We start from the raw sequence: 27,758 nt of genomic DNA on the forward strand, positions 1-27,758 counted from the left end.
GTGCTGAAGCATGTCCAGAGAAGAGCAATGAAGCTTATGGAGCATCTAGAGCACAAATCTTAGCAGCAACATACGGATCTGGATTTGTTTAGCCTGGAGAAAAGGGGGCAAAGGGGAGACCTTCTTGTTCTCTACAATTACGTGAAAGGAGTCCTGGGTTAACATAGCCCATGCTGACAAGCCCCCCTCTCCCCACACGAGGGAAAAGCCTCTGGGTGGAGAAGGAATCTAAGGAGATAGTGCAATGCACAATTACCTTAGCCTGTTTGCAGAAAAGTGCAGCAAAATGCAGAAGCAGCAGCACAAGCCAGCGACCTCCCCACCACCACCGTGACCCACAGCCCACCCCGCGGAAAGGACCAACACCCCAGAACCGGACATCGGAAGCAGCAGCTGGAACAGAAAGCCACTCATGTGACAATCTGAACTTCAAGCCCCACAATACTTTGCTGCAGCCAGCACTTTCATTTTGAGGCTGGTGTGACTGCAGCATGGTATTGAATACAGATATTCCCGGAATCAACTCAACCCATGACAGGAGGTTATAGAGAAATGTGTATCACTATCTTCTCCCAAGTGAAAAATGACAGGGCAAGAGAAAATGGCCTCAAGTTGTGCTGAGGTGGTTTAGGGTGGAAATTAGGAAAACGTGTCTTCACCAAAAGGGTTGTCAAGCGCTGGATCAGGCAGCCCTGTATCGTAGAATCATAGAATGGTATGGGTTGGAAAGGACCTCCGAAGGTCATCTGGTTCAACCCCCTCTGCAGTAAGTCAAGTAGATCAGGCTGCTCAGAGCCCTGTCGAGCCTCACTTTGAATGTCTCCAGAGATGGGTCCCCAACCACCTCCCCGAGCAACCTGTTCCAGTGTCCCACTGCCCTCAGTAGAGTCATCCTCCCCGGAGGTATTTAGAGGACGTGTAGAAGTGGTGCTGAGCGACATGGTTTACTACTGGACTTGGCTGTGTGAGGTTAATGGTCAGGCTCAGTGCTCTGAGAGGTTTTTCTCTAGCCAACACGATATTACAGTTCCCTGAAGGGCGAGCACGGCGGGCAACTCGGAGTGCCGTGCGCCTTCCGCAGGCAAGGGGAATTTCCAACCCCCGCCCTGACGCGCACTGGGGCAGAGGCTCCCCAACAGCCTCAGCCCCGCCCGGGGCCTCCTCAGCGAAACACAACCTGGCGTCATCGCCTCCTGCCGTGACGTCAGTATCCTGCGCCGCCGCGCGCGCACGTGCTGGTGCTGACGCATGGATGCCGGCGGCGGGGACGGCGGCGGGAACGGCGGCAGGGGTCGCGGCCCCGGCCCCGGGCCGGCTCTGGCAGTCCACGGGGCGCTGATGGTTGCTAGCGGTGGCAGCCGTCTCCTGGTGGCGCGGTACAGGGAGCCCTGGTCAGTGACAGGCGGGGCGGCTGCGGTGAGGGTCTTACCCTGTCGGCAGGCCGCGGGGCCGAGAGGTGGAGGTAGCCTCGCTCCTTTCTGCCGGAGGCTTCCCTGGGGCGGGTCTCTGGGTTCGCTGCTCGTCCCCTGCGGCTTCCGCAGCCGGGGTGGGAGATGATGGGAGCGTGGAAGAGGCTATGCCTGTTCAGCCTTTCAGGAGAGCCCTGCGTGACCGAGCGCTGGCTTTTAGGGGCTCCTCGTGTCTGTGTCCTGTTACTGAATATTCCTTTAAAGATCATAAATCTTAATGGTTTTCTGGCACGATTATGCCCCATGAGATACACGTCACTGGTGTGTGAACAACAGGGCTAATGCTAGCGACAAGAATGTTGCACCTGACAAAATACCACAGTTCCTTTGCCTGAGGGGGCAATTTGTTTTGGCATGCATGTACAGTCCGAGGTTTTAAACTTCTACTCCGTTTGTAGTGCTTCGAGGGCCCATTTGACAGGTGGTTCCTCAAGACAGAGGGTCAGTTGCATAATTAATTGAAATAATAGCATGCTGCTAAGGGGTTGGCACTGTTCATAGTAAAGCTCATGGTTGTTCTAGTTCCAGTGTTTTCAATCTGTTGTTCTTTATTTGCAGTCATGATGGTCTGTTTGTGTATGATTGCACCAGTGCAGAGAAGACAACATTAGGAAATAAAGGGTGAGACTATTTGCTTATGCAGTGGACTGTTTTCTTAGAGGGTGCATCTCCTGAGGTGCACTGAGGTGCAGTGAAGTCATGGGATGACTACTTGATCAGGTGATGGCTAGGCTGGTTTTGCTAACCATTGTAGATATATATGTATGTTTTGTGGTTTTTTTTTTTCTCGTTCTGTTTAATCCCAGAGGGGAAACTGTTCATTCTCTTCCTTTTTTCAGAGAAATACCATCAATATAATCAGTGATTTTGTGTGCCTCTTCTCAGTCAAGATGTTTACAGAGAAATGCTCCATGTTTTTTCAGTGGACCATCTAAGACAAGTTAGGAGTAAAAAAACCAGCACAGCCACTAATCAATTACATAACTCCTTCAGATCAATTCTCTGAGTTATGAGATTCCAGAACCTGGAAAAGTCTTTTTCCTACTTTAAATTCAGCCACTGGACATCGTTTTGCCTGTGGCCAGTTTTAGTGTTTTCCTCTGAATTCCTATCAAGATCTAGCACAAACTGGGGTGTTTGTTTTGTTTTCTGTCCTTTTTTTTTAAGCACACAGTGGTACAGGCTTAGGCCTTACATTGGTTTCCTTTTTCTTGTCTTTTTTCTTGGCATGGATGTTCAAATTGGCTCAACATTTTAAACACAAGGAAGACCTTTAGAGTTGTATTTTGTTCTTCCTGGTCCTTGATAACAGTGAGAATAACCTTCTCTTCTTAAGGATTTCTATAACTCTTAGGTTATTATTTCCCTTTCTCTATTAGGCAGGATGGGAAACCAACAGATAAAGGAAGTGATGACATCCTAGCTTTTGCCTTCTCCCCATCAGGCAATTACTTTGCCTTGACAGATGACAGCAAACGTCTGATACTGTTCTGTACGCAGCCCTCCTGGCAGTGTGTTAGTGTCAGGTAAGTGGAACGTTGCGTGTTGCTTCGTTAGGGACCTCTGGCTGATGAGAGTTAGAAAATAGTATTTGGGATGCTGCTGTTTGTTTTTACTAAGTTTTCTTGTACTTGATAAAATAAGGTTAATGTTCTTGGAAATTCAAAGATATTTGTCAAGGAATGATCTGTGGAATGTTCCACACCAAGATGAGAGTGGAGCTGTTTGTATTACTGGCTGAGGAAAGGATAATATCTCATTCCAAAAGACAATGCTGGCATTTTCAAGAACTGAAACTTCATCCACTCCTAGTGAATGTGTAAGAGTGCTACTGACCAGTTTAGTGAGTGCATGAGGGTCTGTTGATTTGGAGATATTTTGGGGTCTTAAAAGTACATCTTAATAGAGATGCTGCCAAATATTTGCCGTATATAGTATGGTCCTTTTAAGAAGACAGTCTGTGTCTGTCCACCAGAGGTCCTCCAGTTACAAGTTTTCTGCTGCTGCTTGTGAGAATCTTCTGTTAAATAAAAGAACCATGAAGGTCTTCCTGAGAAAGTACCTCAGCATGTGAAGTCTCTGCATCTGGTGGTCTCTGACAAATGTGAGGCCCTGGTTGCTAAATTTAATTGAGTCCTTGTCAGCTTGGCTCTGTATGTGGGGTGCATGGTGGACCTTCTTGGTGGGTTAAACAATATTGTAGTGAGTAAGCAAAAGCTGACAAACCCAGAAACAGCAAATTCTATTCATTCTGTGTTCTGTCTCCCCTGTTGCCCTGCCCTGTATGTGTTACCTGTAATATGCCTTCAGATAGATGTCTGATGTTCCAGTTTTCTACTAAAAGGTCAACTAGGACTTCAGCTGGATTCTTTGGGAATGCCATTGCCTCCTATTAGGATACTAGAAATAGAGGCAAAAGGGTCTCTGCATGGAAAAAAGTGCCAGAGTTGAGCTCTGTCATTTATGTTGTTGTTTTGTGGGAAGTTGTATGAAAGGTTTCACATAGTGCTGCTAGTTGTTGTAGTTGGCTCAGTTCAGACATGGGGAAACTTTTGAATTGTGTTTAAGATCAAAGCTAAAGTACAGTAAACTCAGAGGAAGACTTTTTCTTGTGGGCAAGATAGCCTATTTTGAAAGTGTGCTGACTGAGTCTGAAATGTGCTGTTCATACTTTTTTCACATCATTATGGTGTTGCTTCAAAGAGTCACTAAAAAGTATTAGAGTTTCTGTATTCCTGCATATTGCTCTTTTGCCTCCAGACAGTCACCAGTTTCTGAGTAGATGAATAGAAATGTCTTATGTTAACACACAGGACACAGAGGGATTTGGAAAAGAAGTGTTAGGTAAAGAAAAGAGTAACCGTAGCAGTAATGGATGTTAAGGTGCAGAAGCACTCTCCAAATGAAGTGATTAAACCCTTTTAAAAACTCCTTTTCTGACATATATTGTTCTTACATTTGTCTGAAAAGTTGTAAGAAAATTGCTGCCAGCTACACTGGCAATTAGAACTGTAAGATACTGACAGATGATGAGGGAAAGACAGAGTTCAAGATCACAGCTTTGTCTGGACAAGGTACCCTAAGACTGTGGCTCTCTGACTCTGAGGAGGAAGAGGCCTTGAGGCTCACAAAGAAGGGCTTCCTGTTATGCTATGAATTGGCAATTGGAGAAGTAGTTTCAACGCAGTATTTAAGGTTGTTGTTGCAGAAGTATTTTCCTAAGAGAACTCCTACCTTGTCTTCTCTGTTCCATGAGTTTAACTTGCATTTTTGTTATGGAGAGTGCAAGACAGTCTACCAGATTTCTTTAGAAGACTGGCAGGGCTGCCTAGGCAAAATGCTCACTTGAGAGGGTACCTAAGCAAGTGCAGGTGTGCAGCTTTAATGGTCCTTGCTGTTTTTTTCTCCCATTCCACCAGTTGTTTATTATTACATAACTCAGTCATTTAATAGATCTCAAAAGGGCTTTTGGGGCCCCATACTCTCCCTTAACATTATTCTCATTGCTGCTGTTTCAAGAGTGTTGCGTCTCGGAGCTTTTTGTCCGGTCTCTTGGTCTTTTTAACTAGATCTGAATTCAGACTTGCTGAAGCTGCCATACAGAGCTGTTCAAACTGTGCCACTTTTCTCATAGGTCAGTGAGCAGGAGATGTACTTCCCTGGTTATTACAGCTGCAGAGGATAAGATTCTGGTTGCAGACAAGTCTGGTGATGTCTATTCTTACTCAATAACAGAACCCCAAGCGGATGGAAAGCTTGAGCTGGGTCATTTGTCTCTGCTATTGGATGTGGTAAGTATGTGCCTCTGTGTAGGTAGTGTACAAACTTGCATTCCTGCGTGTGTTTGGGTCTTTTGTTGTTGTTCTTGTCCCAGATTTTTTTCATATGTGGTCTGAGTTTCTTTTTACTGACATGTGTCTGCGGGATTTGGTAAGCAAACAAGCTTGTTAAAGGGTTATGCATTCTGGAGTGTGAATGTTCAAAGTATCTTCATGTTAAAGCCACAGAAGACTTGGTGATGGAATTTATATAGGGATTCACCCAGACTGCCATGTCAGTTAAGCTCTTCAGTGCATTTTTAAGATGCAGTGTGACTTGCAGCTGTACTGTGGCTTTTACTGCACCTGGTAGTCAGTGTCACTTGTCCTAGTGAGTGAGAAAGTTACTTTCCTGAAGGTTTGTGTTTCCATCATCAGTGGAAGAGCACAGCTTAATGTTTGCACCTGCCATTCAGAGCCAGGACAAACAGTTTGCTGCTTATCTTTTTCTCCTAATGTTTAGGAAGAATTGTGTTAAAACAGACATTGAACTGCTGGACACTAAAATTCTTCCTTTACCAACAGGCACTGAGTCCTGATGACCGGTATATCATAACTGCAGACAGAGATGAAAAGATCAGAGTCAGCTTGGCAAAGGCTTCTCATAATATTGTATCCTTCTGCCTGGGACACAAAGAGTAAGTTCCCTGTGTGCAAAAGTTGTATGCAGCTCCTTACTGTGTCTTAGTAATGATGAAATGGATGAAATGGCTGTCTCCTGAAATCATATTGATAAACAAGTAGATCTGTGTTAGAATCATAGAATGCTTTGGATTGGAAGAGACCTTTTAAAGTCATCTAGTCAATGCCCCCTGCCCTGAGCAATGGTACCTTTAACTATGTGAGGTTTCTCAGTGCCCCATTCTTGAATGTTTGCAGGGATGGGGCTTCTACCACCTCTAGACAACTTACTCCAATGTTTCACCACCCTCATAATCAATTTTTTCTCCTTAGCTAGTCTGGCTAACCTACTGTCTTTCAGTTTAAATCCATTACCCCTTGTCCTGTTGCTTCAGGCCCTGCTAAAATGACTTGACCCCATCTTTCTAATATTCCCCTTTGTACTGTTAAGTGCCACAAGAAAGTCTCCCTGGAGCTTTCCACAAGCTGCAGAGCCAAAACTTCCTCAGCCAGTCCTCACAGGAGAGGTATTCCAGCTCTCTGATCATTTTGTGGCCCTCCTCTGGACCTGCTCCTAAAGTTTCATGTCTTTCTTGTGCTGAGGGCTGCAGATCTGGATACAGGACTCCAGGTGGGGTCTCACCAGAATAGAGTGGCGGAATCACCTCCCTCAACCTGCTGACCACAAGATACTGGGGACTGTTAGTTCAGGATGAAGCCTGCCCTAGTCTTAGGAAGTCATTGTGGTTTTGAACAGATGCTAACCTTATGGCATCTCAATGCAGAGCTCAGACTGGAGGTTCTGAGGTAGTAGAATATCAGTAAGAATGATAGAATAGGATAGGATAGGATAGGATAGAATAGGATAGACCAGACCAGGTTAGAAGAGACCTTCAAGATCATTGTGTCCAACCTATGATCCAACACCACCTAACCAACTAAACCATGCAACCAAGCACCCTATGAAGTCTCCTCCTGAACACCTCCAGTGATGGTGACTCTACCACCTCCTTGGGCAGCCCATTCCAGTAGAGCACTCTTTCTGGCTGTGCTTTAGACTTCAGTGACTTAGAGGCTGCAGAATGGTTACATGGTTTAAGGAATCGTGCTTATGTAGCTACCTAACCTTTCTAGTAGCAGGGAAGAGGGACTTGGTGTTTTTTCTTGAGATTGATTTAATTACTATGGGCAAGAAAGCTTAGGCAAGTAGAAGGGTCTGTGAAAGGTGGATCATAGGGGATGCCCCTGTGGAACGATGATGTGTTGCTGTGTTATTAAGTCCAGTAAAATGCAGGGTTTATTCTACAGAAATCCAGGAAGGATGATCTTTCTCTTCCTGTCCTTTGCTTCCTTCTCCATCCTGAAACGAAGGGTTCTCTAATGGTAGTGATTGGAAGGGTGGAAGGTAGCAAAGCAACCTCGTACTATACCGATGTGATTCAGATGTGCTCTGCCTTGCTGGGAGACCAGTGGTTCTTATGGTATAGGAATAGAGGTTATATTCTAGCCAGTTTATGAGGACTTCCTTTTCAGTCTGCAGGAGGGACTGTACTTTTCTTCTCAGTAGATCTTTTTTTCATGAAGGCAACTCAAATGGCAGTCTTTTGGAAGACTTCCATGTCTGTCAGTTGTGGTATTTTCAAAGTCTGTTGCCTTTGTCTTCCACCTCTGCATGATTTCCTGAGCTTTTGGGTTTTTTTTATTGTCAGTTTTTTTTAATAGAGTAGGACTGTTCTGCAAGTGTGGGGTGTTTTAATGTATGTGGCCACTTCTACAATTTGAAGTCCACAGTGACAAGGCAGAAGAGAAGACGTGACCCTGTATAGGGTGCATGTAATTCTGCTTATCTGGCAGCTGAGTTACTTGGGGATAACAACACCCTTCCAGGCACGTTCTTCCTTAGGGTGATGCAACATGGTGCAGTTCACTGTATCAGAAACAAGTTAAACAAAGATGGTGTGACTGGGGAGCTTGAGATACAGGTAGCAAGCTATCTGAACTTGCCTGCCAAGCTGTTCTGATATAGCATGTAGGACACTGATTAATTTGGAGTATCAGTCTGATTTTAATATAATGTAGTCTAACCTGTCTAGAATTGGCATAGTGTAAAAGCAAGAGTCTACTGATGTTCAAGGAACTAAGTAGCCTTTGATCATGTCAGTTTGTATAGCACGGGTAGAGGGCCATGTCTGATGTTTCCACCTACTGTGTACACAGTTGTACTTTCTAATGGCTAGCATTTGATGGTCAGAATGACACATTTAAATGGGAGCTGTTGTGTTTGCACAAAAGAGTTCATTATTGACTGCAGAGCAGAAGGGCAGTTAGTGTAAATTGATTTAAATATATATTTAAAATTCAAAGAACTCCATAAAGTAGCTATGATTATCTTGTTTCATGCTCCTGGGTTTTCTTTTCTCAATGGGGTGCACTGTGATTCTTGCTGGATCTATTATGCCTGCATGCACCTGCCATTACTGCTTTGTCATGAAAGTTTGTATTACAGGGACCAAACCTCTCTTTCTGTTTCTAATGATCTTAAAATTGTGGCTCTTTTCAAAAGCAAGACTGTTCCACTTGGGTAATTTTCTGCTTAGGTTTTAAGTTGCTGAGTTCTAATTACAAACTCCAGAAGTTCAGATCCTCATTCTCGGTTAAAACAAGTCACAGTAGACACAGCAGTATTGCCTACTTCTGAAAAAGCCCCAAGACTTCTGGCTTAATGTGGATACTGGTGGGAAGTTGCCGTGCTTGATTGAAAATTTTGTGAAGACAAATAACATCCTGGCTTGCATTAGAAACACAATGGCCAGCAGGAACAGGGAGGTGATCACCCTCCTGCACTGGTGAGGCCACACTGTACTGTGTTCTGGAGCTTGTCCAGAGAAGGGCAACAAGGCTGGTGAAGGGCCTGGAGCACATAGCCTACAAAGAGTGTCTGAGGGACCTGAGGTTGTACAGTCTGGAGAAGAGGAGCCTGAGGGAAGACCTCATTGCTCCCTACAGCTACCTGAAGGGAGGTTGGAGTGAGGAGGGGGACAGCCTGTTCTCCTTGGTGTCAAGCAACAGGACTGGAGGAAATGGTTACAAGCTGCACCAGGGGAGGTTCAGGCTGGATATTAGGAAATACTTCCTCACAGAAAGGGCTATTGGACATTGGAATGAAGACACAGTCTCAAGCTGTGCCAGGGGAAATTTAGGCTGGAGTTAATTTGTCATTGGAATGTGCTGCCCAGAGAGGTGGTGGAGTCACCGTCCCTGGAGGTGTTCAAGAGGGGATTGGACATGGCACTTGGTGCCATGGTCTAGTCATGGGGTCTGTGGTGACAGCTTGGACTCGATGATCTTTGAGGTCTCTTCCAACCTTAGTGATACTGTGATACTGTGATAGGATGGTCTGCCCAGGCAGTAGTGGATTTGCTGCCTCTGGGCACGTATCAGCACCATGTGGACCTGGTGCTTAAGGACATAGTTTAATGTTGATCCTTCAGTGCTGGTTGAGGGTTGCACTGGATGACCTTTGAGGTCTCTTCCAACTGGATGTTTTCTGTGATTCTGTGACTGCTTTTGAATTATCTTCACTGTGATGGGAGAGATCTGGTACTCTGAAAACTTGAGTCATCACTTGTGTTTCAAAAGCACCTGTTGACTCTTGTTTTTAATGTGCATCATGAATTGAGAAAGGGGAACACGCTACATGAGTAAGTTTGTCTCTCTTGGCATTTTTTGATCTAAATTGTAGTGTCCTCAATCAGGAGGCAGTTAGTAAAATCCCCTCAGTGCAGATGGGGAAGGATTTTTTCTCTTAAGTAGAAAGTCAGTAGTTTGTATAGTATATATAGAGTATATTAAGTACTGGAGACATTTATTTTACTTCTTTCTAATTATTTTGATGTGGAGAATCTGTTTGTTGTAAGTCCTCTTCAGAATTGATGTTTTCTATTACTATGTGTTTAAAGAGAGAATTTAACTTTTAATGGCTTTCTCTTTAGGTTTGTAAGCAGAATACTTGTAATACCCAACCACCCTGACCTGCTGCTGTCAGCTTCTGGGGTACGTATTGCAGTTTCTTCTATAAAGTATTTTTCTTGAAAATTTAGACTTCAAAGCCATTGTTTGCTTGTGGTTTCCCCAGATTCCTTAGAATACTTGGTAAAAACTCCTATGGTTTGCAACTCTCTTTTCTCCTTACCTCCCTTTCTCAGCTTTTTGTTGTTTTCAGCCGGTCTGCTACTAGGTCATGTAAGAGCCACTTGCTGTGCTTACAGGATTACTAGCTTATTAAGATCTTTAGGATGGGGAAACCACAAAGTCCTCATTATTTCTTCCTCATCATTTTTGCTTTGGAGCACAGACAAATTTAGACTATTAAACAACTTGGAAGTAAATGGGTATTATGCCAGCCTGCTATGATAATGGGTGTCTTGAGGATGGATGGCATTAGAATCACAGAGGTTTTCTAGAGCTTTTAAGGTGAGAAAATTGTTCCATCTATATCCTCCCACTTGCTTTCCCCTGCAAGACTTGTTCTGAATTATGTCCTTGTTTGTATGTCCTCATAGTAAGTCCAGTGCATGTTGTGTAGAGATTGCAGTGCAGTGCTACATAATGCTTGGATGAGGACTCAAGAAGTGAGTGTTCCCTCCTTTCCCTCTCCCCAGCTCTTTCCTTTAATTGATGACATCCTCCTGTCACAGCAGACCTATACAGTGTGAGTAGATGGAATTGGTCTAAAAGAAGGAAAACAACATTCTTTGTTTCCTAGACTACCAAAACTGCATAGGAAACAAATAATTTCTGCAAAGATTGTAGTAGTTGTTAGCATTTGATTTCAGCTGCTGCTCTTGCTTCCCTAAGGCTCTTGCCTTTCCTTCCTCTAATTCTTTAAGGAACTGTACCATTAGTGCTGTGTGCAGCTATATTTTGGTCACAGTAAATACTCTTTCATGACTCTTTTTCCAGAGAGGTGTTTAGCCCTTCTCCAGGAGGTTACTAAATCAAATGAGAATTTGAGTGATAACAAAAACGGACAGAGGAGGGCAATCTGAAAGGAGGGGCATCAAACTGCTTAGAATTTGTGTTACTCTGCTATTCCAGGCAGACTTGAGATGTGCTTCTCCGGCTATCCAATTTCTACTTCAAAGGAAGAATTACAGTTAGCATGATTGAATAATTTAGAATGGAAGGGGGAAATTATGTTAATTAAAATGATTTATCTCCAATTTGAGGTCTTAACTAAGTGACTATTTAGCAGCTTCTGTGGGAAGCTCTTCAGGGAAATAGGATTTAGCTGAAGGCCGTGATAGCCTCTCTTTGCCTGAGGTGTTGTTAGTTATAGGCTTGTGTCTGCTTCCATCTGTCCAGGATTCGACTCTGAGACTTTGGGAGTACAAAAGTGGAGAAGAAGTATACTGCTGTCATCTAAGTAGCATCTCTGGGCCTGAGACAACCAAATCTGAGCAGGTATGCTTGTGTGTGTTAGTGCTTTTGTTATCCTCCTGATCCTTACGACTGCAAAATGTGTTCCACTTTGTTAGGATTGCCTCCCTTCTGTCAGCGGGTTTGGAAGTCATGTGAGGCTTAAAAACTGTTGCAGTAGCCTGGGATTTCAAGAAAGGAGGAAAGTCCCTGAAATCCATTCCTGTGTCTTGTGTACATTTCTAAACAGTGCCAAGCAGTGACCAAAAGAAGCTATTTGTAATTATTCCCAAATACAAGTTCTGCACACTAGACAGTACCTTTGCTTGAGAATGTTTCCAAAACCATCGGTGCTTTAGTCTCTTAGCCAGAAAACATCTTGTAACACCTGGAAGACTGAAATATCTAAGAATTCACCCATTAGTGAAAATACTTAGAATTTCAAATGTTAAAATTGCAATTTATCTGGGCAGAAAGCAGCTTTGTAGCATTTGTAACCAGTGCTGCAATAGTGCTGCCTTGTGGAGTCAAGACATTGGGCTTGTTCCGTGGGGTTGTTCTGAAGCTGGGCTGTATGAGACCTATGTGAAAATATCCTAGGAGCTCTCCTTAGCATACAGCTTGTACATGAGCAGTGTCATATGTACACAGTCCAAATGGTACTGTGATTTGGGATGCTAATCTGATGTGAGCAGTGATTCTTGCAGTCCTTGATCTCTGGTTTTGTTCTTTCTTGTCACATGAATTGGCATACGACCTATCGGCAGCAAAACAGCACTTGTTCTTGTCCCTGCTGTGTGCATCCTATTAAGCCAGCTGGTAATCTGTTGGGTCATTTAAGAGGTATTCATCTTAACATCCATCCTGCTGAGTGTATTTTCATGTGAATTTCTGAAAACACTTCTTCTCTGAAGACCACAGCAGTTTCTCAGTTGTTAGGTTACTAGGTGAGCTGTAGCCGTGCATGGCTCCTGAGACAAATCCACTGCCTTGTGTTTTGTTGTGGTTTTGGTTAGTGGAAGTGTGTTGTGCTTGTCCTCTCACAGCAGTTGGACCTATTGCTGGGGATCACTTAGAAGATTCTTTGCTGTCTGTGTAGGTCTGGCCTGATACTGTTACTGGGATTCCCAATTACTGATCTGGGAGCATAACCCACGGGAAGACCAAGCTCAACAGCTCAACATTTCTTCTGTGCAGAGGACACCTTTGTGTTGGAGTAGTAGTGTGCATAAGCCCAGGAAGGCAGCCACTTGCATCAGAGCATTCAAAGCTTAGATACTAGAAAGCTTGGGTTTGGCATAGAGTTCCTGTTAATTCAAGGAATTCAAGGTATCACAGTACCACAGTATCACTAAGGTTGGAAGAGACCTGGAGGATCATCGAGTCCAACCTGTCACCACAGACATCATGACTAGACCATGGCACCAAGTGCCACGTCCAATCCCCTCTTGAACACCTCCAGGGATGGGGACTCCACCACCTCCCTGGGCAGCACATTCCAGTGACTAATGACTCTTCTCGGTGAAGAACTTTCTCCTCACCTCCAGCCTAAACCTCCCCTGGTGCAGCTTGAGACTGTGTCCCCTTGTTCTGGTGCTGGTTGCCTGGGAGAAGAGACAACCCCTTCCTGGCTACAACCACCCTTCATGTAGTTGTAGAGGGCAATGAGGTCACCCCTGAGCCTCCTCTTCTCCAGGCTAAACAATCCCAGCTCCCTCAGCCTCTCTTCACAGGGCTGTGCTCAAGGCCTCTCCCCAGCCTTGTTGCCCTTCTCTGAACACCTTCAAGTGTTTCGATGTCCTTCTTAAACTGAGGGGCCCAGAACTGGACACAGGACTCAAGGTGTGGCCTAACCAATGCAGAGTACAGGGGCACAATGACTTCCCTGCTGCTGCTGGCCACACTATTCCTAATGCAGGCCAGGATGCCATTGGCCCTCTTGGCCACCTGGGCACACTGCCGGCTCATGTTTAAGCAGTTGTCAATCAGCATCCCCAGGTCCCTCTCTGGGAGCTCTCCAGCCACTCTGACCCCAACCTGTAGCTCTTCATGGGGTTGTTGTGGCCAAAGTGCAGCACCTGGCACTTGGACTTGCTGTATGCCATCCTGTTGGACTCTGCCCATCTGTCCAGTCGGTCGAGGTCCCTCTGCAGAGCCCTTCCACCCTCTAACTGACCAACATCTGCTCCTAACTTGGTGTCATCTGCAAATTTGCAGATGACTGACTTGACCCCCTCATCCAGATCATCAGTGAAGATGTTGAAGAGGACAGGGCCCAGCACTGATCCCTGGGGGACACCACTGGTGACTGGCCACCAGCTGGATGTGGCACCATTCACCACCACTCTCTGGGCTCAGCCTCCAGCCAGTTCCTAGCCCAGCTCAGAGTGCTGCTGTCCAAGCCACGAGCTGACAGCTTAGCCAGCAGTTTGCTGTGGGGGATGGTGTCAAAGGCCTTGCTGAAGTCCAGGCAGACCACATCCACAGCCCTCACCACATCCACCAGACGGGTCACCTGATCATAGAAGGAGATCAGGTTGGAGAGGCAGGACCTGCCCTTCCTAAATCCATGTTGGTAGTGTCTATATGGGCCGTTTAACCTGCTCTTGAACATGAAGGTGTACTTTAAAGTACACTCAAACCAGAGACCTCTTGTGGCCGGTTGACGTTGCCCCCTTAAGAAAGGGAATATGGTGGACGGAAGTTGGTAAACGGAAGGAATAGTCTAAACTATTTCATTGGTAAAGTGGGAGGAGGCACCTTCTGAACTGGGACTATACTGGACATTTCCAGCACTTCTCGGTCAGTCTTGCTTCCGCCTCTTCTTGGTGCAGCAGCTCTGCAGCTATCTCTGTGCTGGGCTTTCTGCCAAGGCCTCGGCCTTGAAAACAAGATACCAGGCCTGTATATTAACTCTTTTCCAATTAACACAAAACTGCTTTTAACTTCTTTCTTTCGCTCTCTCTCTCTTCTAACCTAATCTGGGGAAAGGGGGGAAAGAGGGGAAAGAGGAGGTGGGGAACCCCCTCTCTGCCGAGGGGTTTACTCTCATTTCTGTGTTGCTCTGCTGTATATCTTTGTATATATTGTAGATATTGTAGATTTGTAAATATCTCCCTGCAAACCCTACATCGCTGTGTAAATATAGCTCCACTGCTTTGCTAATTCAGCTTGCGAGTTTTTTTTTCCTTTCCCTTCAATTTTTTTTCCCTTTTACTTTACAAAGGGGGAAGGGAGGAGGCTTCTTGGCCTTACCCCTTCCATCCCACGACACCTCTTGCACACATTCAGAGTCTATGGCTCATTGTAGCTTGAGTCTGGTGCTTAAAATCTTTGAAGTATCCATTGATTTTTTTTTTTTTTCCACAAGTGAAAAATGAGTGTACCAAATTAGGCTGCAAGCCATCCACCTGGTATCCTCTTACAGTCTGAGTGCAACAGGGTTTGAGTGAGGAAGGAAGGATTAAGATCGAGGCAATCCTACAAAATTACCACTAGAAGTAAGTGGCTTGGGGAGTTTCAAAGCCAAAGTGTTTTAGCTTTGTGTTCAAAAGTAGCTCAGAAGAGTGCTTTGTTGAAACAACAGGGTTTGACAGCCATCAGATCTATGTCTACAATAGTCTTGCAAAGTATTTCTTGTGGAGGGAAAAAGGCTTATATTTTAAAATGGCCTTCTGTCCTTGTTGGATCATTGAGGACTAGCAAGCAAATAACTGTCAAGTGGGGAATCCCGTGAATCACTTGAAAAATGCTACTTCTTGTTTAGTGTGGCTTAGCATTTAGTAAGACAGCTTGTGTGCAAATTGGTGGTGCTTGATCTCACACTGAATCATAACTCCACTGCTTACCAGCCAGTTTATATATAACTGTGTAATAAACCCTGGACATAGCTTTGGATAAACTAATAAATGTTCCTTTGACAAAGTACTAGAAAAAAAACCCACTCACTGCTGCAAGCAGGGACTCATTTGCCAACTGAACTCCACAGTATCACAGCATCGCCAAGGTTGGAAGAGACCTCGAGGATCAGCGAGTCCAACCTGTCACCACAGACCTCATGACTAGACCATGGCACCAAGTGCCACATCCAATCCCCTCTTGAACACCTCCAGGGATGGGGACTCCACCACCTCCAGCTCTTTTAGAATGTTTTTGAAGGTGTTTGAATGTAGTTTAGTAATACTTGCCTTACCTCCTAACACACCTGATAAAGTCCCTTCCATAGAGTACTTTTCATGCTGATGAAGTCTCAGTAGAAATTTGAGGTGGCCTCTCACTGTTTGAGGAGTCTCTGTTTAGCTTCTTTACCTCACTGTGAGTAAGCAGTGACAGAAAGGGAAACCCCACAAACTGCAGGTTAAAAAGTACAACACAGTTTATTCAGTGTGGCTGAGCGGGAGTTAGTTCTCCTCAGAGCATCTTCCTAGTGCTGTGTTTTGCAGTCCTGCAGCTGGGTGTTGGTAACACACCAGTATTTGGGCTACTGCTGAGCCAAGCACCAAGACTGTGCTTTTCCAGCATTTCTCCACCCCAAGAGTACGCTGAGGGGTGGGCAAGATCTTGGGAGGGGACACAGCCAGGCTAGCTGATCCAAACTGACCAAAGGGGTATTCCATGCCATATGACATCAGCTCAGATATGAGAACTAAGTGAAAGAAGGAAGTGGGGGTATATTCATCAATGGTATCTGCCCTTCAGAGAAATCATTATGGGTAGAGCCCTGCTTCCCCAGACCAACCAGTGTCTGATGGTGGGAAGTAGAGAATAGCCTCTCTTTGCTCTTGCTTCCACATGTGGCCTTTTGCTTGTGCTTATTATTAAATTGCTTTTACCTTATTACTGGATTTTGTTATATCTTCCCCTCTCCCCTGCCTATCTAAGAAGGGGAATGCTAGAGCTGCTTGGGTGGACAATTGGCGCCCAGCCAGGGCCAAACCATCACACAGAGCAGTTAATATACTGAATTCCTGCAGTGCTTTGAAGTTCTTCTGTCCCCTGCCATGTGCGTAATAGCGATCTTGGAAGCCTCAGGCTGGCCTGTTCCTTCAGTCTATGAAGTTCTGCTTGCTGCTCACTCTTGCAGCCATTTTGGAATCTGTCTTGCATGACATTAAATTTGCACAGTGCTTGAGGGATGTGGAAGACTCAGTTGACTTCCAGAGTTCATACGTATTTGTAACAATGATCAGGCACTGTCCCAGAGATTACAGACAGCTGACAGATTGAAACCTTAGTGTGATGCATTGCCACCATTGTGCTGTGTTATCACACAGCTGGCAGTATGCACAGAACAGTTGCTGTCTCAATGGCCAGCAGCCTCAAAAGGGAATAGAAGCATGTCTTTTGCTGGGATCATAGAGCTAGAAATGCCAGAGGTGATGTCTGGTGGTATTGTTTAGTCATACTGTGCATCCAGGTATATTAAAGATCATCTTCACAACTCAGTGTGACATTTATAGTCTGAATTTAAGGGAACAATATCTTGAGTGAGCAGTTTATAGGTTGCAACTAGCCTGCTGTGCACAAATTACTTTGGCCAGCAAAGATCAGATGGGGATGTAAGTGTTTGGGGTTTTTTCTCTTCTTTTGCTTTGCATTCAATTTTGACTGTTGAATTTAATTTTGACTGTTGATAGCTGCTGTGAATGCACTGAAGCTTGAAACACAACTTGAAGCACAATGATAATGGAGTCATCATTAATGGTGGGCACATAAATGTGGGCTTATTTGAGAGCACATAAATGTGGGCTTATTTTGCTTGGCAGATGATGAACGTGTGTGTGTTTTAGGCATGTAGGAGTGTTTTTGACCAATGTAGCTGATGAGTTGCAGATCCTTCTTTCATTTTCCCACTAGAATGGAGGTAATTCTCTAAATTTGTAGTGCTATATAAATATTTTCCCTGCTTTGGAGCTTTCACCTCATGTGATCCTCCTGACAGCAGAGGCTTGTTTAAAGTCCAGAACATGAATTGCACAGCTCTACTCCAGTTCTCCAGTGCATTAATTTTCATGGGGTCAACTCTTCTCACAGATGACATCAAAAATTAATTTTAAGATGTGGGCAGTGTCATCTAAATGCTGAATAAGTTCAGAGAATATCAAGTGAACACCTGCTTATCATAGACTGCTCTTGTAGCTCTTCATTAAGTTAACCAATTTCGTACACTTGTCTTAGAACAAAACCCTGCTCTAGGGCTTGTGTTCACTTTGCTAATTGTTAACTTAGCCACCCACGTAAAGAAAGGAGCTTGTAAAGAAGATCAGCTTTCTTGTCTCTGTCCAGCTGTGAACAGCACTTGGTTCACATAAAAAAAGCCTCCTTCTCCCTACCCCAGTGAGGATGGAGGAGCGCTGCTGTACACTTCAAGTTCACAGAGTCCTTTGTCTCTCTGACAAGGCACTCAACTGTGTAGGTGGCACTTCCCATCGCTGCACTTGCCCAGCATGCTTCTCACGAGACAGGCAGGACAGCAGAGCTTTGTTAGAAATGAGTACTACAGGTTTGGGTTGTTTAATCTTTTGGCCTGTTCTCAATGTCTAAAGAATCCACTGGTGTTTTACAATAGGAGCTGTCAGTTCTACTCTAAAGCTGTGGTGTAAATGGCTCCACACTGCAGTAACTACATTTAGCTTCAGAGAAGCTTTCTGATTCAGCCCACTCATCCTACTCACTGTTTGGAGCCATAAGCATTTTTTATGTCCATGTGAAATGGGGGGGAGCTGAATATGGACTAACACCTTAGTGTTTTTGCAGAGTAGCAAGAGATGAGTACCATCTGTTCCCAAGAGCTCTGAAACGTATCACCTTTTTTTGACAATGCTTTTCATAGAGTGTTTTTCTGTCCAGCCTGGTAATCAAGTATGTGAGTGAGAAGGGTGTGCATGTCCTTGGTCTTGCTTTCCCCCCACCCCTTACGAGATTGTATCACACAGTGGATTTTATTTTAGATGCACTGTTGAACCCTGAGGTTTGCCTACACATATACCATTCATTAACATCCTTTCCCACAACTGTTTTGTCTTTCAGTAATTGTGCCATGGTTTGCTAACAAAATAGTTAGCTTCTGGTATTAAACTTGCTGACTTGGATGCATGGACACTGTGCAGCTCATTTTGCTTTCCTATGTTGATGGCAAAATTCTCAAACAAGCACCCTGACAATGCCTATACATCAGCTGGTAGCTCAAAGGGTAAAGTCCCGTGGTTACTCCCAAACTCAGCTCAAGCTGGTGAACCAGTGGTTCTGTCCACTGAGCAGTGTCATGTTAGGGAAAGAGGTGAGGACTGGAAAGGAGGCAAGATGTGAAGACGCATCTGAATTCTGGCAGCACAATCTCTAGAAGATGTGCTTTCCCTGCCCTGAAGGCAGGAGCTCAATACTTCTGTGGTAGGAAGGTTTTATTAATTAGAAGTGATGGTGTTGCTATTGCTTATATAATATACTTCAGAAGCAGCCTTTTGCTTTTGCAGTTTTGTCCTTCACGTTATCTAACACATACTTTTTCAAAAGCACCCTAGGGCATCTTCTTGCAGTTCCTCTCTCTTTTCAAGTTCTTCCCACTCGAGGAGCCTCAAATCAGTTGTTAGATATTTCAAGTAGTATGGCTTAGACAACAAAGCTATTTCTCTGATTCTCTCCCAGATAAAACTATCTATCTTCTAAATCAGGAGTGTGGGGGGGGAATCTTTTTTTTAATTGATTTTTATTTTTCAAATGAGGAAAATGGCCTCAGGCAGTCTTGCCTTAGTCTTCAGAACAGTTTCTGTTCAGCTACATGACGTTGCCCAGAAGCAGGTTGAAAACAGACAACACAGCAAGGACATTAGCTATGCATAACTATCTTCTTAACAGAGCAGCAGCTAATGGCTTGTGTTTATAATCTCTAAGTTGCTGGTGTGATATCCTGGCTGAGCAGACTTGATGAGGATGTTTTTGCCATTAGCATGCAGGGGAGAATATTTGACAGCAGTGTGCTTTCCCCTCATCTATTTTTTTATCTAGTGAGAGTAGTTCTCTAAAACTTTTGCAATCCCTCTCTTTGGATGTCTGTGAAAGAAGATGTGTGGTAAACTTCATAGAACAGCAAACATTGATACAAAGCTCTACTTGCCTGCTGTTTAAAGGTAGTGGTGCTGCTTAACTTGCTGTAAATTATGGCATCTACTAAATTGGAAAGACTAAGATGTGAAATGGTATATGAATTTTCAGCCCGTGGGTTGTCTTTAGTTGCAAAGATGTTTCTGTTTCTTTTCCTAACAGAAGTATCCTGTGTCAAGAATAACCTACTGCTGTGAAGGTGGTTATGTTGCCATTCTATGTGTATGGTAAGAATAAATGCAACAGTGTCTAAAACCATCACATTTACAGAGTCAGGAGCAGCTTTCCCCATTTGTTGCCTTAACTTTTCCTTAGCCTGCATGGTACATGGTGCTGTGAATGTCTGAATGTCACAGGCCTGTAGTCTCTCAGTGAGCTTCTAAGTCCTTACTGTACTTGGGTTTATTTATTATTACTACTGCTACTGTTGTTAATTGTTATTAGCATTATTACTATTATACTATTGTGCAGAGGTGACTGCAAGGGTTACCCAGCTTAGTTCATAGAATCATAGAATGGTTTGGGCTGGAAGATACCTCCAAAGGTCATCTAGTCCACCCCCCCTGCAGTGAGCAGGGACATTTTCCCCTAGATCAAGTTTTGCATGTTTTGTGATGCCTTTCCTTTGCAAGACAAAACACAAGGCTAGCATGTGTGAGCTCTGTTCAGTGCTCTGGATGTCTACCTAAGTTAAAGTGCCTGACCACGTGGTTTAGGTCCTGTTTGCTGTGGCAATGCAGCAGCCAAACTTAGGTGACTCTGTTCTGTTCCTGTTAGTTGGTTAAAATCATAGCATTGCTTCACTTTAAAGCTGTGAAGAGGTTAGGTTGACTTTTGGCTTCAAGCACTTGAATTTACATAAGGAGAGAGCACTTGGGAGCTGAAAGGCCCAAGTGCTGAGGAATCTTTCAGATGTGAGCAGCAGGGGAGTGCCTTGCTGGGACAGACAAGCCTTTACCCACTCTCATTCAGCAGCCTAGTTCTTCCTGACAAAAGCTTGCCAACAGGAATGGGAGAGATTGCCAGAGCTGCCTGTACTATGAAGCCTGCAGTCTCTCCCCTCAGTGAATTCACTCTTCTCCAGAGCAAGAAGCCTTAGCTGCTTGCTGTCATGGACATCCAAACTTATCCTGGAAGGGGAAGTTATGTCAGCCAAGTGCTTTGCCCTTGTGACTTACCCCAGGGGCTGTGGCATGCTCTGAATCAGGCTTTTATTGCAAACTCCACAGCCCAGAGTTTTTGAACAGTGCTGTCACATGGACCTGGCAGGTGACTCACCAGGGAGTTGATGTGACCTACCTGGAACACTGGGGACTTGTCTCAGGGAGTTTAGGAAGCTCTGCACATTAGAGGCTGTGGCTGTTAAAAAGTGCTGATGGGAGAGATGGAGATGAATGCAGTGCCTGTGTCCTGTCCTTCAGCCATGTCATGTTTTCCTGTCCTTCTCATTTCCTTCTCCCTTCCCTGGCATGTAATTCCTTTCCTGTTTTATTTTGACTGGTGCTCAGCTATGTGTTCCTTCGGTGAAGCCTTGCAGATCAGTGTGCTGTGATGCAACACCCCTGATATAAATGCTTTGAAATTCCATATACTACCTTTCTTTTAAGGAGCAGGCAGTGTTGACTGCCTTTTCTTTCACAGAACACTTGAAAAACCATTTGGCACGTTAGGTGTTTACAGCTTCTGCCTCAGATGATGTAAGCAAACTGCACTTTAAGTGCTAGGCTAATTTTTGCAATTCTTAAGGACTTTGCTTTGGCTCTGTTTGGAATTAGAGTGGGTGTTAGTAGTTTGCTGTACAAGTGATGGCTGTGGGTGGATTTGGTAATAATGGTAATTCAGTTTTTCCCTCTCAAAAGTATTTCCACAGTCTACATCTTTCAGCTTGATGCCATTGCCCGGCAGCTAGGTTACAGGCAGCAAATCTCTTTGAAACAGAAAATCTGGGACATTGCATTTGAGGAAACAGGAAATCTATGGATTTTGGAAGAAGACAGTGAAGCTCCTCTGCAGTTGTATACCCCGTGTGATGGAGAGTGGAAGGTAGATACTTTTGTTTTGTTCACATCCCAATGTTTTGTGTTGTCTTGAGGCTGTAACAAAAATGGAGCGAAATACAGTCCTTGAAAGCTGTACACTTACCTATGTCTTGAGACTGAGTAAAAGACATAGATGCACTTCTCATTCTACATCTGTCCCCTGTGTATAATGCAAAGCTGCTGAGAGCTTGTTCTGAATGCCCCTGTACACTGCACTGGTTGGGCCACACCTCGAGTACTGTGTCCAGTTCTGGGCCCCTCAGTTTAGGAAGGAGGTTGGCTTGCTGGAATGAGTCCAGAGAAGGGCAACAAAGTTGGTGAGGGGCTTGGAACACAAGTCCTATGAGGAGAGGTTGAGGGAGCTGGGGTTGCTTAGCCTGGAGAAGAGGAGACTCAGGGGTGACCTTATTGCTCTCTACAACTACCTGAAGGGAGGTTGTAGACAGGCAGAGGTTGGTCTCTTCTCCCAGGCAGGCAGTACCATAACAAGAGGACACAGTCTCAGGCTGCACCAGGGGAGGTTTAGGCTGGAGGTGAGGAGGAAGTTCTATACAGAGAGAGTGATTGCCCATTGGAATGGGCTGCCCAAGGAGGTGGTGGAGTCACCATCATTGGAGGTGTTCAGGAGGGGACTTGATAGGGTGCTTGGTGCTATAGTTTAGTTGGTTTGGTGGTGTTGGATGATAGGTTGGACATGATGATCTTGAAGGTCTCTTCCAACCTGGTTTATTCTATTCTAAATGCCTGTTCTCTGGTAAAGCTACCATCTAGCAAAGCAGGATCAGGCAGAATGATTGCCAGCTCTTGTACTTTAACCATTGGCTGTGCTTTCTCTGTGCTGCACTTGGGTTATTTAAAAAAACCCCTACAAAACAACAAAATCTCTTTTGGGGTTTGCTTAGGAGTGCTTTCCACACAGCCTTCCCTGTGCCTGCCTGTGAAGGGTCCTTTGGGGAACAAGGCTTTCTGGAAGCATTAGGAACACTGAGACCAGGGAGTCAAATTTGAGGGATGTGCTATCAAGTGCTTTGTAATAGCCTATTAAGCAACTGGAAACTCACTTGTTACCCATGTAATTACGGTATAATTGTGAAGTTAAATTAAACTTCTTTGACCCTTATGTGTTCTTTGTGGTATTCCTTTTCCTCACAGATTAGTAAGTAGGGATCCATTTTCTTTTCCTTCAGACTGCTAAGTTTCCCCAGCAGGCCAAATTTCTATAGGAGTCCTGGAAAAAAAAGAGCCTAAAAGACATCATGGAGGACTTTACATTCTCATCTTATCTGAGATGAGGACATTCATCTCGTCTGAGAGCTGTAGCATTTTTCAGTGTGCTGTGAAACATGAGGTTGTTTATTATTTTCAAATTACCATGCAGTGTTCCTTCTTTTTCCAGCCTGTATTTGATGACAAAGGGTTACAGAAGATGTCAAAATACCTTCAAGACAACTGGACAGTTTTTCAAGGTGAGAAAATTGGCCTAAAGCCCTAGGAAATGCATTTTTTACAGCTCAAGCATAATGTCTAGGAGCAAAATTGGATTTCAGGTCAGTTCATCTGGCTGTTGAAGTCATTCAGGCTTTCAGTTTTCAGGTTACTGTTACCACAAAATGATGTAGTTATTTATGTCTGAATTATAGCTTTATAGCTTTTACATAGACATCTTCTCAGAGAGATGTATCTAAACACCCTGTGACAGAGCTTCTGGAGTCTTATTGCTCTGACACCAAAGATTATTGTTTGACATCCTGTCTCTTCACCTGGGTGTGACACTTTATCTGAAGTACAGAGGAGATCATAAGAACACAGTAGCCATGGGAGGAGCAGCTTCACTGTAAATACAGCTCATTCTGGTCTGCCTTCTCAGGGCAGATTGCAAAAAGCTTGCTGTGGCTGGAGGGTGTGACCCTGGATGGTATCGTCAGGGATGAAATTCATCGATGTCAGCTGGGTTGGTTCATTTTGGTTTTGATTTCTGCCCTGTTTCCAGTCTCTGGCAGAAAAATAGTATGTGGTTTACCAGTTCAGGAGCACCTATGTTTGCAGGAGCTCCTGTATTTAAAACCCATCTTGTTTAAAAGTTTAAATAACAGCAGTGATGGCAGCCAGGTAGAGAAGGGTTGTGGGATGTGCTAGTGGATGTTTCATTATGTATGGAGAGTTGATTAATTGAAATCTCTCTCCTATGCATTGCTAGGGGACTGGGAACCATCTTGCTTTAAAAAAGTGTTGGAGTCCCCACTTACTACCTCTTGGTCTGTTCTTAGTGTCAGACCACATTAGATGAAAGAATTACAGGAATGTGCAGTCTAATGTAAAGTCTCCTTATTATCTAGTATTGGATGGTTTAGGCTGTCACTAAGTTGTCACTAAGTCAGTACAGTCTTTGAAATCTAAGAGAAAGTCAGATACTCCTTTAGAAGGGGGGGAGTGTTTGGATGTAGGTGTTGCAGACTTGATAGTTACAGCCAGGCAGATAATTAGAAGTATGAGGTCTGAGTGAAAAGGAGCAACAGAGGAGTAAAAAGAGCAGGCAGGGAAAGAGAGACTGAGCATAATTAGCCAACATAACAAATGACTGTGGAACACAGTAGCTGGCCACATCTGCTGAGAAAGGAGGACTGCTCAGATGACAGGGTCTGTTAATTAGTAATGGGAGGCTCACTTGATAAGCACTTATTCCAGTGCATAATTAGTGCTTGAAAAGGTAGTTGTTTCCTAAAATATGATGATTACTTTCTTTGAACCCAGTCTTAATCCCTGCATATCATCCTTTTATGAACTTGTTTTGCCTGATTGATGTAGGATCTAAGATCCATAGGTCAGTCTGGGAAGTACACATTGAACAGTTTGATGTTCTAACTGTGCTTAGGAAAAGGCAGAGCAAGATTCAGTGCAGTTAATTCTCTACAGTTAATTTGGTACAGTTAATTCTCTGTTATCTGGGAAAACAATGAAATGGGATAATGAAAAATATGGGTAACACAAAATACTGTAAAATTAAACTGCAAGATCATGCTGAGGTGAAATAGGTCAGGGCTGCTGCTCTGTGAAAGAGTATTTGCCTAAACTTGTAAATGCACTCTCTATAGTACCATACAGAAAAGACTTCCTGATTCATGACCCCTGTTAGATCAGATGAAAGCAGCTCAAATGTTTCTCTACCTGCATCATAATTTGGGAACAAAGTGGATAATCCATCCATAGACATCTGTGACCAACCCTAGGTGATCCAGCTTTGGCAGGGGGGTTGGACTACATATCTTTTGAGGTCCCTTTCAGCCCCTAACATTCTGTGATTCTGTGAGGCATGACTGTGTAAAGACTCCAGTAGTGATCCTTACCTATTTCTTATTGCTGACTGTAGCTCTTTGAGACGCTGTTGCTCCTGTCTCTCTGTTCACTGTTCCCTTGCAGGTTGTCATCCTGCAGCATGGGCAGCAGAGTGAGGTCTCTGAGGCTGCTGTCATAGGAGCATTTGGCAGACTGTGTCTATGTAGGTCAATGGTTGGACTCAATGCTTAAGGATCTTTTCCAGTCAAAGCAATTCTGTGAATTCAGTGCAGACTGGTCAAGTAGAGGGCAGCATGAATGTTCAGACTGATGGCATGCCATTTCTCCCAGGGCCAAAGGCCAACCAATTGGTTACTGTGTGAGTGCAAGACCCTCAAAAGTAAAGGCTGATGAGGATGAGTATGAAAGGATGATGATGAGTATCAGTGAGGGAAAGCTGTTTTGTTGGTGTACCAAGAATCTAGGGGATGTTCTATGTAAGTTACTGTGGAGCAGCACACTAGCTTCAGGAGCAAATCCTAGCAGGTACTGGATTTCCTTGCATTTGCCCTTTGAGATCAAGAATTTTTGGAAGTTGGAAAAGGTAGGAGCACAAAGAGAGCATAAAGTAACTAGCTTCTTCAAGTACCACTATGTGGACCTAGCCAACTAGTCTCATTCTGTAATTCTCTGCAGAAACAATCTGATTGGGTTTTGGGCTTTTTTGCTAGTTCCTTGTTAAACTTGTCTTGTAAACTTACAGTCTTGGAGATGGTGTGGTAAATGTTATGCTGAATTCACAGAAGGTGTAACAGAACCATCAGAGGGGAGAGGTAGAAATGTGTATGTGCTGTAGGACATGACTGTTTGAAGTCTATTTCTATGACCTTCTTTTAAGGTAATGCTCTAAGAGACAAGACAGCTAAGCACAGTTAGGTATCATACACCCTTTTCAGTGCTTAAGTCTTGGGGAAACAGCTCCAGCTACTTGTCTTAACAGTAAAAGGCAACAGCAGTCATTTTAAAAGAGAAGCCTTGAAGTTCTGCAGAAGTCCAATGTGTACTGAGAGCTGTGTGACCTGTGACCTCTTTGCCTGAATGTCAGGTGCTTGCCTCTGTGCAAATCTTTTAGCCCAAAAGCGGAGGCTGTGCTTGGCTCTGTGACTGCAGCACAGGTACTTACCAACATAAATCAGGCTTACACAGTGTGAATGCTGATATTTGATAAAGTGGATAGGACCACAGTGAATGCCTTGAAACACCACTCTCTAAAATGATGGTAGAGGAAGCAATTGGTGAGACTGCTAAGAGAAGTACCACTTGTGTTCTTGCTTTGCCCAACTGCAGGGTTTGTTGGTGCAGAGAGCCACTACAGCAGCCTCTACAAGGCTTCCTTTGATAACATGGCTGCTTACCTGGAGAAGAAAGAGGAACGGTTACAGCAGCAGAAAAAGAAGAAGCAGGATTTGCATGGTTCCAATGGACAAAGCAAAAAGATGAAAACTGAAGAATCATCACTCTGACCCTGCTGTGAGTTTGCAGCTTTGACCTTGCTGAAGGGAACCGATCTGACCGTGGACTGTTTGCAGACATAAACTGAATTGTGGAGGAAGGCCTGATTAAACTTGTATTCAAATCCAAGTGTTCAGGTAGCCTGATAGGAAAACAAGTGTTTTGCTTGCAGCAGGTAATGCTTTTACAATATGCCTAAGCTTCCAGCAGTGTACAGGTGTTAGCAGTTCTATCCTAGGAATCTCTACAAGCATGAGATAGGAATATTGGAGGTGGTGTTCTCCTTGAAACAGGATTTTCTTTTTGCCTACTGTGTTCAGGCTTTCTCCTTCAGGTGGAAGTGCATGGGTTAAAATTGATGTTATTTCATTTCTTTCTTTTTCTTGGTTTGGTTGGGTTAGTTTTAAACTTTTTGAAAGGTCTGTTGCTGTAAGTAACTTGGTGTACCTGGGAAAGGGAATATTGCAGAATTCCTGCTGTATAGGGCAGATTATTTTAGCTGAGACTTCACCATCTCTGTTTTTACCCTTTGCCTTCAGTTTATATGGTGTGGATTTTGCCTATCTTCTAATCCATTGCTTGGTAATTGTGTCCTATTTCTATAGGAAGAAGAGCAAAAATAGATTTTATATGCTGGAAAATAAAACCTGTCAATCGATTTTGTGGCTTCTTTGGAGGATGTTTCTATTGCAGTGTGATCCTAGTGTGTCTGTGAAAATTATTTGAGAGCCCCATGTGCAAAACTTGGGAGTGCGTGCTGCTTCTTTCAACAAGAGCTCTTCTCATGTTGCAGTCAGCCAAGAAATACATCATTTTGAAAAATTAGAAGTTGGCCTTATGGCATCACTTGTTGCTTCATCATGGGGCAGGGGATATGTGTTCATCTACCAGATGGTGTCATGCATATATGGAATATCCTGTACTTCTTACAACCAGGAGCAGAAATCTGTATAATCCATTACAAGTATCCAGAATTAGCCCATGAACCATGAATAGTTCTCTAAGGTCTCTTTACATAACTGTCCTTGGAATATCAGGACACCTACCATTTTTGCAGGTATCTCAGCCTTCTGAAGGACAGTTGCATGCATGAGGTGAAAACCTTTGAGTATGTTAGGAGCAGTAAATACATTGGTACAACACATAGGGTTTGTGAGAGGTCTCGAGCACAAGCCCTGTGAGGAGAGGCTGGGGGAGCTGGGGCTGTTTAGCCTGGAGAAGAGGAGGCTCAGGGGAGACCTTGTTGCTCTCTACAGCTACCTGAAAGGAGGTTGTAAACAGCCAGGGGTTGGTCTCTTCTAGGCAACCAGTGGCAGAACCAGAGGACACAGTCTCAAGCTGTGCCAGGGGAAGTTTAGGCTGGAGGTGAGGAGAAAGTTCTTCACAGAAAGAGTAATTGACCAGTGGAATGTGCTACCCAGGGAGGTGGTGGAGTCTCCATCCCTGGAGGTGTTCAAAAAAGGATTGGATGTGGCACCTGAAGCCATGGTTTAGTTGTCATAAGGTGT

General features: G+C 44.2%; 1 protein-coding gene across 1 annotated transcript; it reads left to right on the forward strand.

Annotated features, from left to right (window-relative positions):
* The first annotated feature begins 1,235 nt into the window (after window positions 1–1,235).
* WDR4 (WD repeat domain 4) lies at window positions 1,236–26,908 on the forward strand. The gene is made up of 11 exons (XM_068155195.1): window positions 1,236–1,391; window positions 2,028–2,090; window positions 2,849–2,995; window positions 5,104–5,260; window positions 5,813–5,925; window positions 9,901–9,961; window positions 11,273–11,371; window positions 19,589–19,653; window positions 21,286–21,469; window positions 22,862–22,931; window positions 26,086–26,908. Exons 1-11 carry the CDS (start codon window positions 1,249–1,251, stop codon window positions 26,259–26,261), a joined length of 1,278 nt encoding a protein of 425 aa, XP_068011296.1. The 5' UTR covers window positions 1,236–1,248; the 3' UTR covers window positions 26,262–26,908.
* The last annotated feature ends 850 nt before the right edge of the window (window positions 26,909–27,758 follow it).

This window comes from Melanerpes formicivorus, unplaced genomic scaffold (genome assembly GCF_026170545.1).
Source record: "Melanerpes formicivorus ecotype bairdi unplaced genomic scaffold, bMelFor1.0.p_v2 SCAF_30, whole genome shotgun sequence".
In the NCBI taxonomy this organism is placed as follows: domain Eukaryota; kingdom Metazoa; phylum Chordata; class Aves; order Piciformes; family Picidae; genus Melanerpes; species Melanerpes formicivorus.

Excerpts from the sequence above, each read along its gene's own strand:
- WDR4 (XM_068155195.1), top strand. The coding sequence starts at position 1,249 with ATGGATGCCGGCGGCGGGGACGGCGGCGGGAACGGCGGCAGGGGTCGC. Across the intron at positions 9,962-11,272 it reads TGCTGCTGTCAGCTTCTGGG|GATTCGACTCTGAGACTTTG; the intron begins GTACGTATTGCA and ends CCATCTGTCCAG. Across the intron at positions 22,932-26,085 it reads CAACTGGACAGTTTTTCAAG|GGTTTGTTGGTGCAGAGAGC; the intron begins GTGAGAAAATTG and ends GCCCAACTGCAG.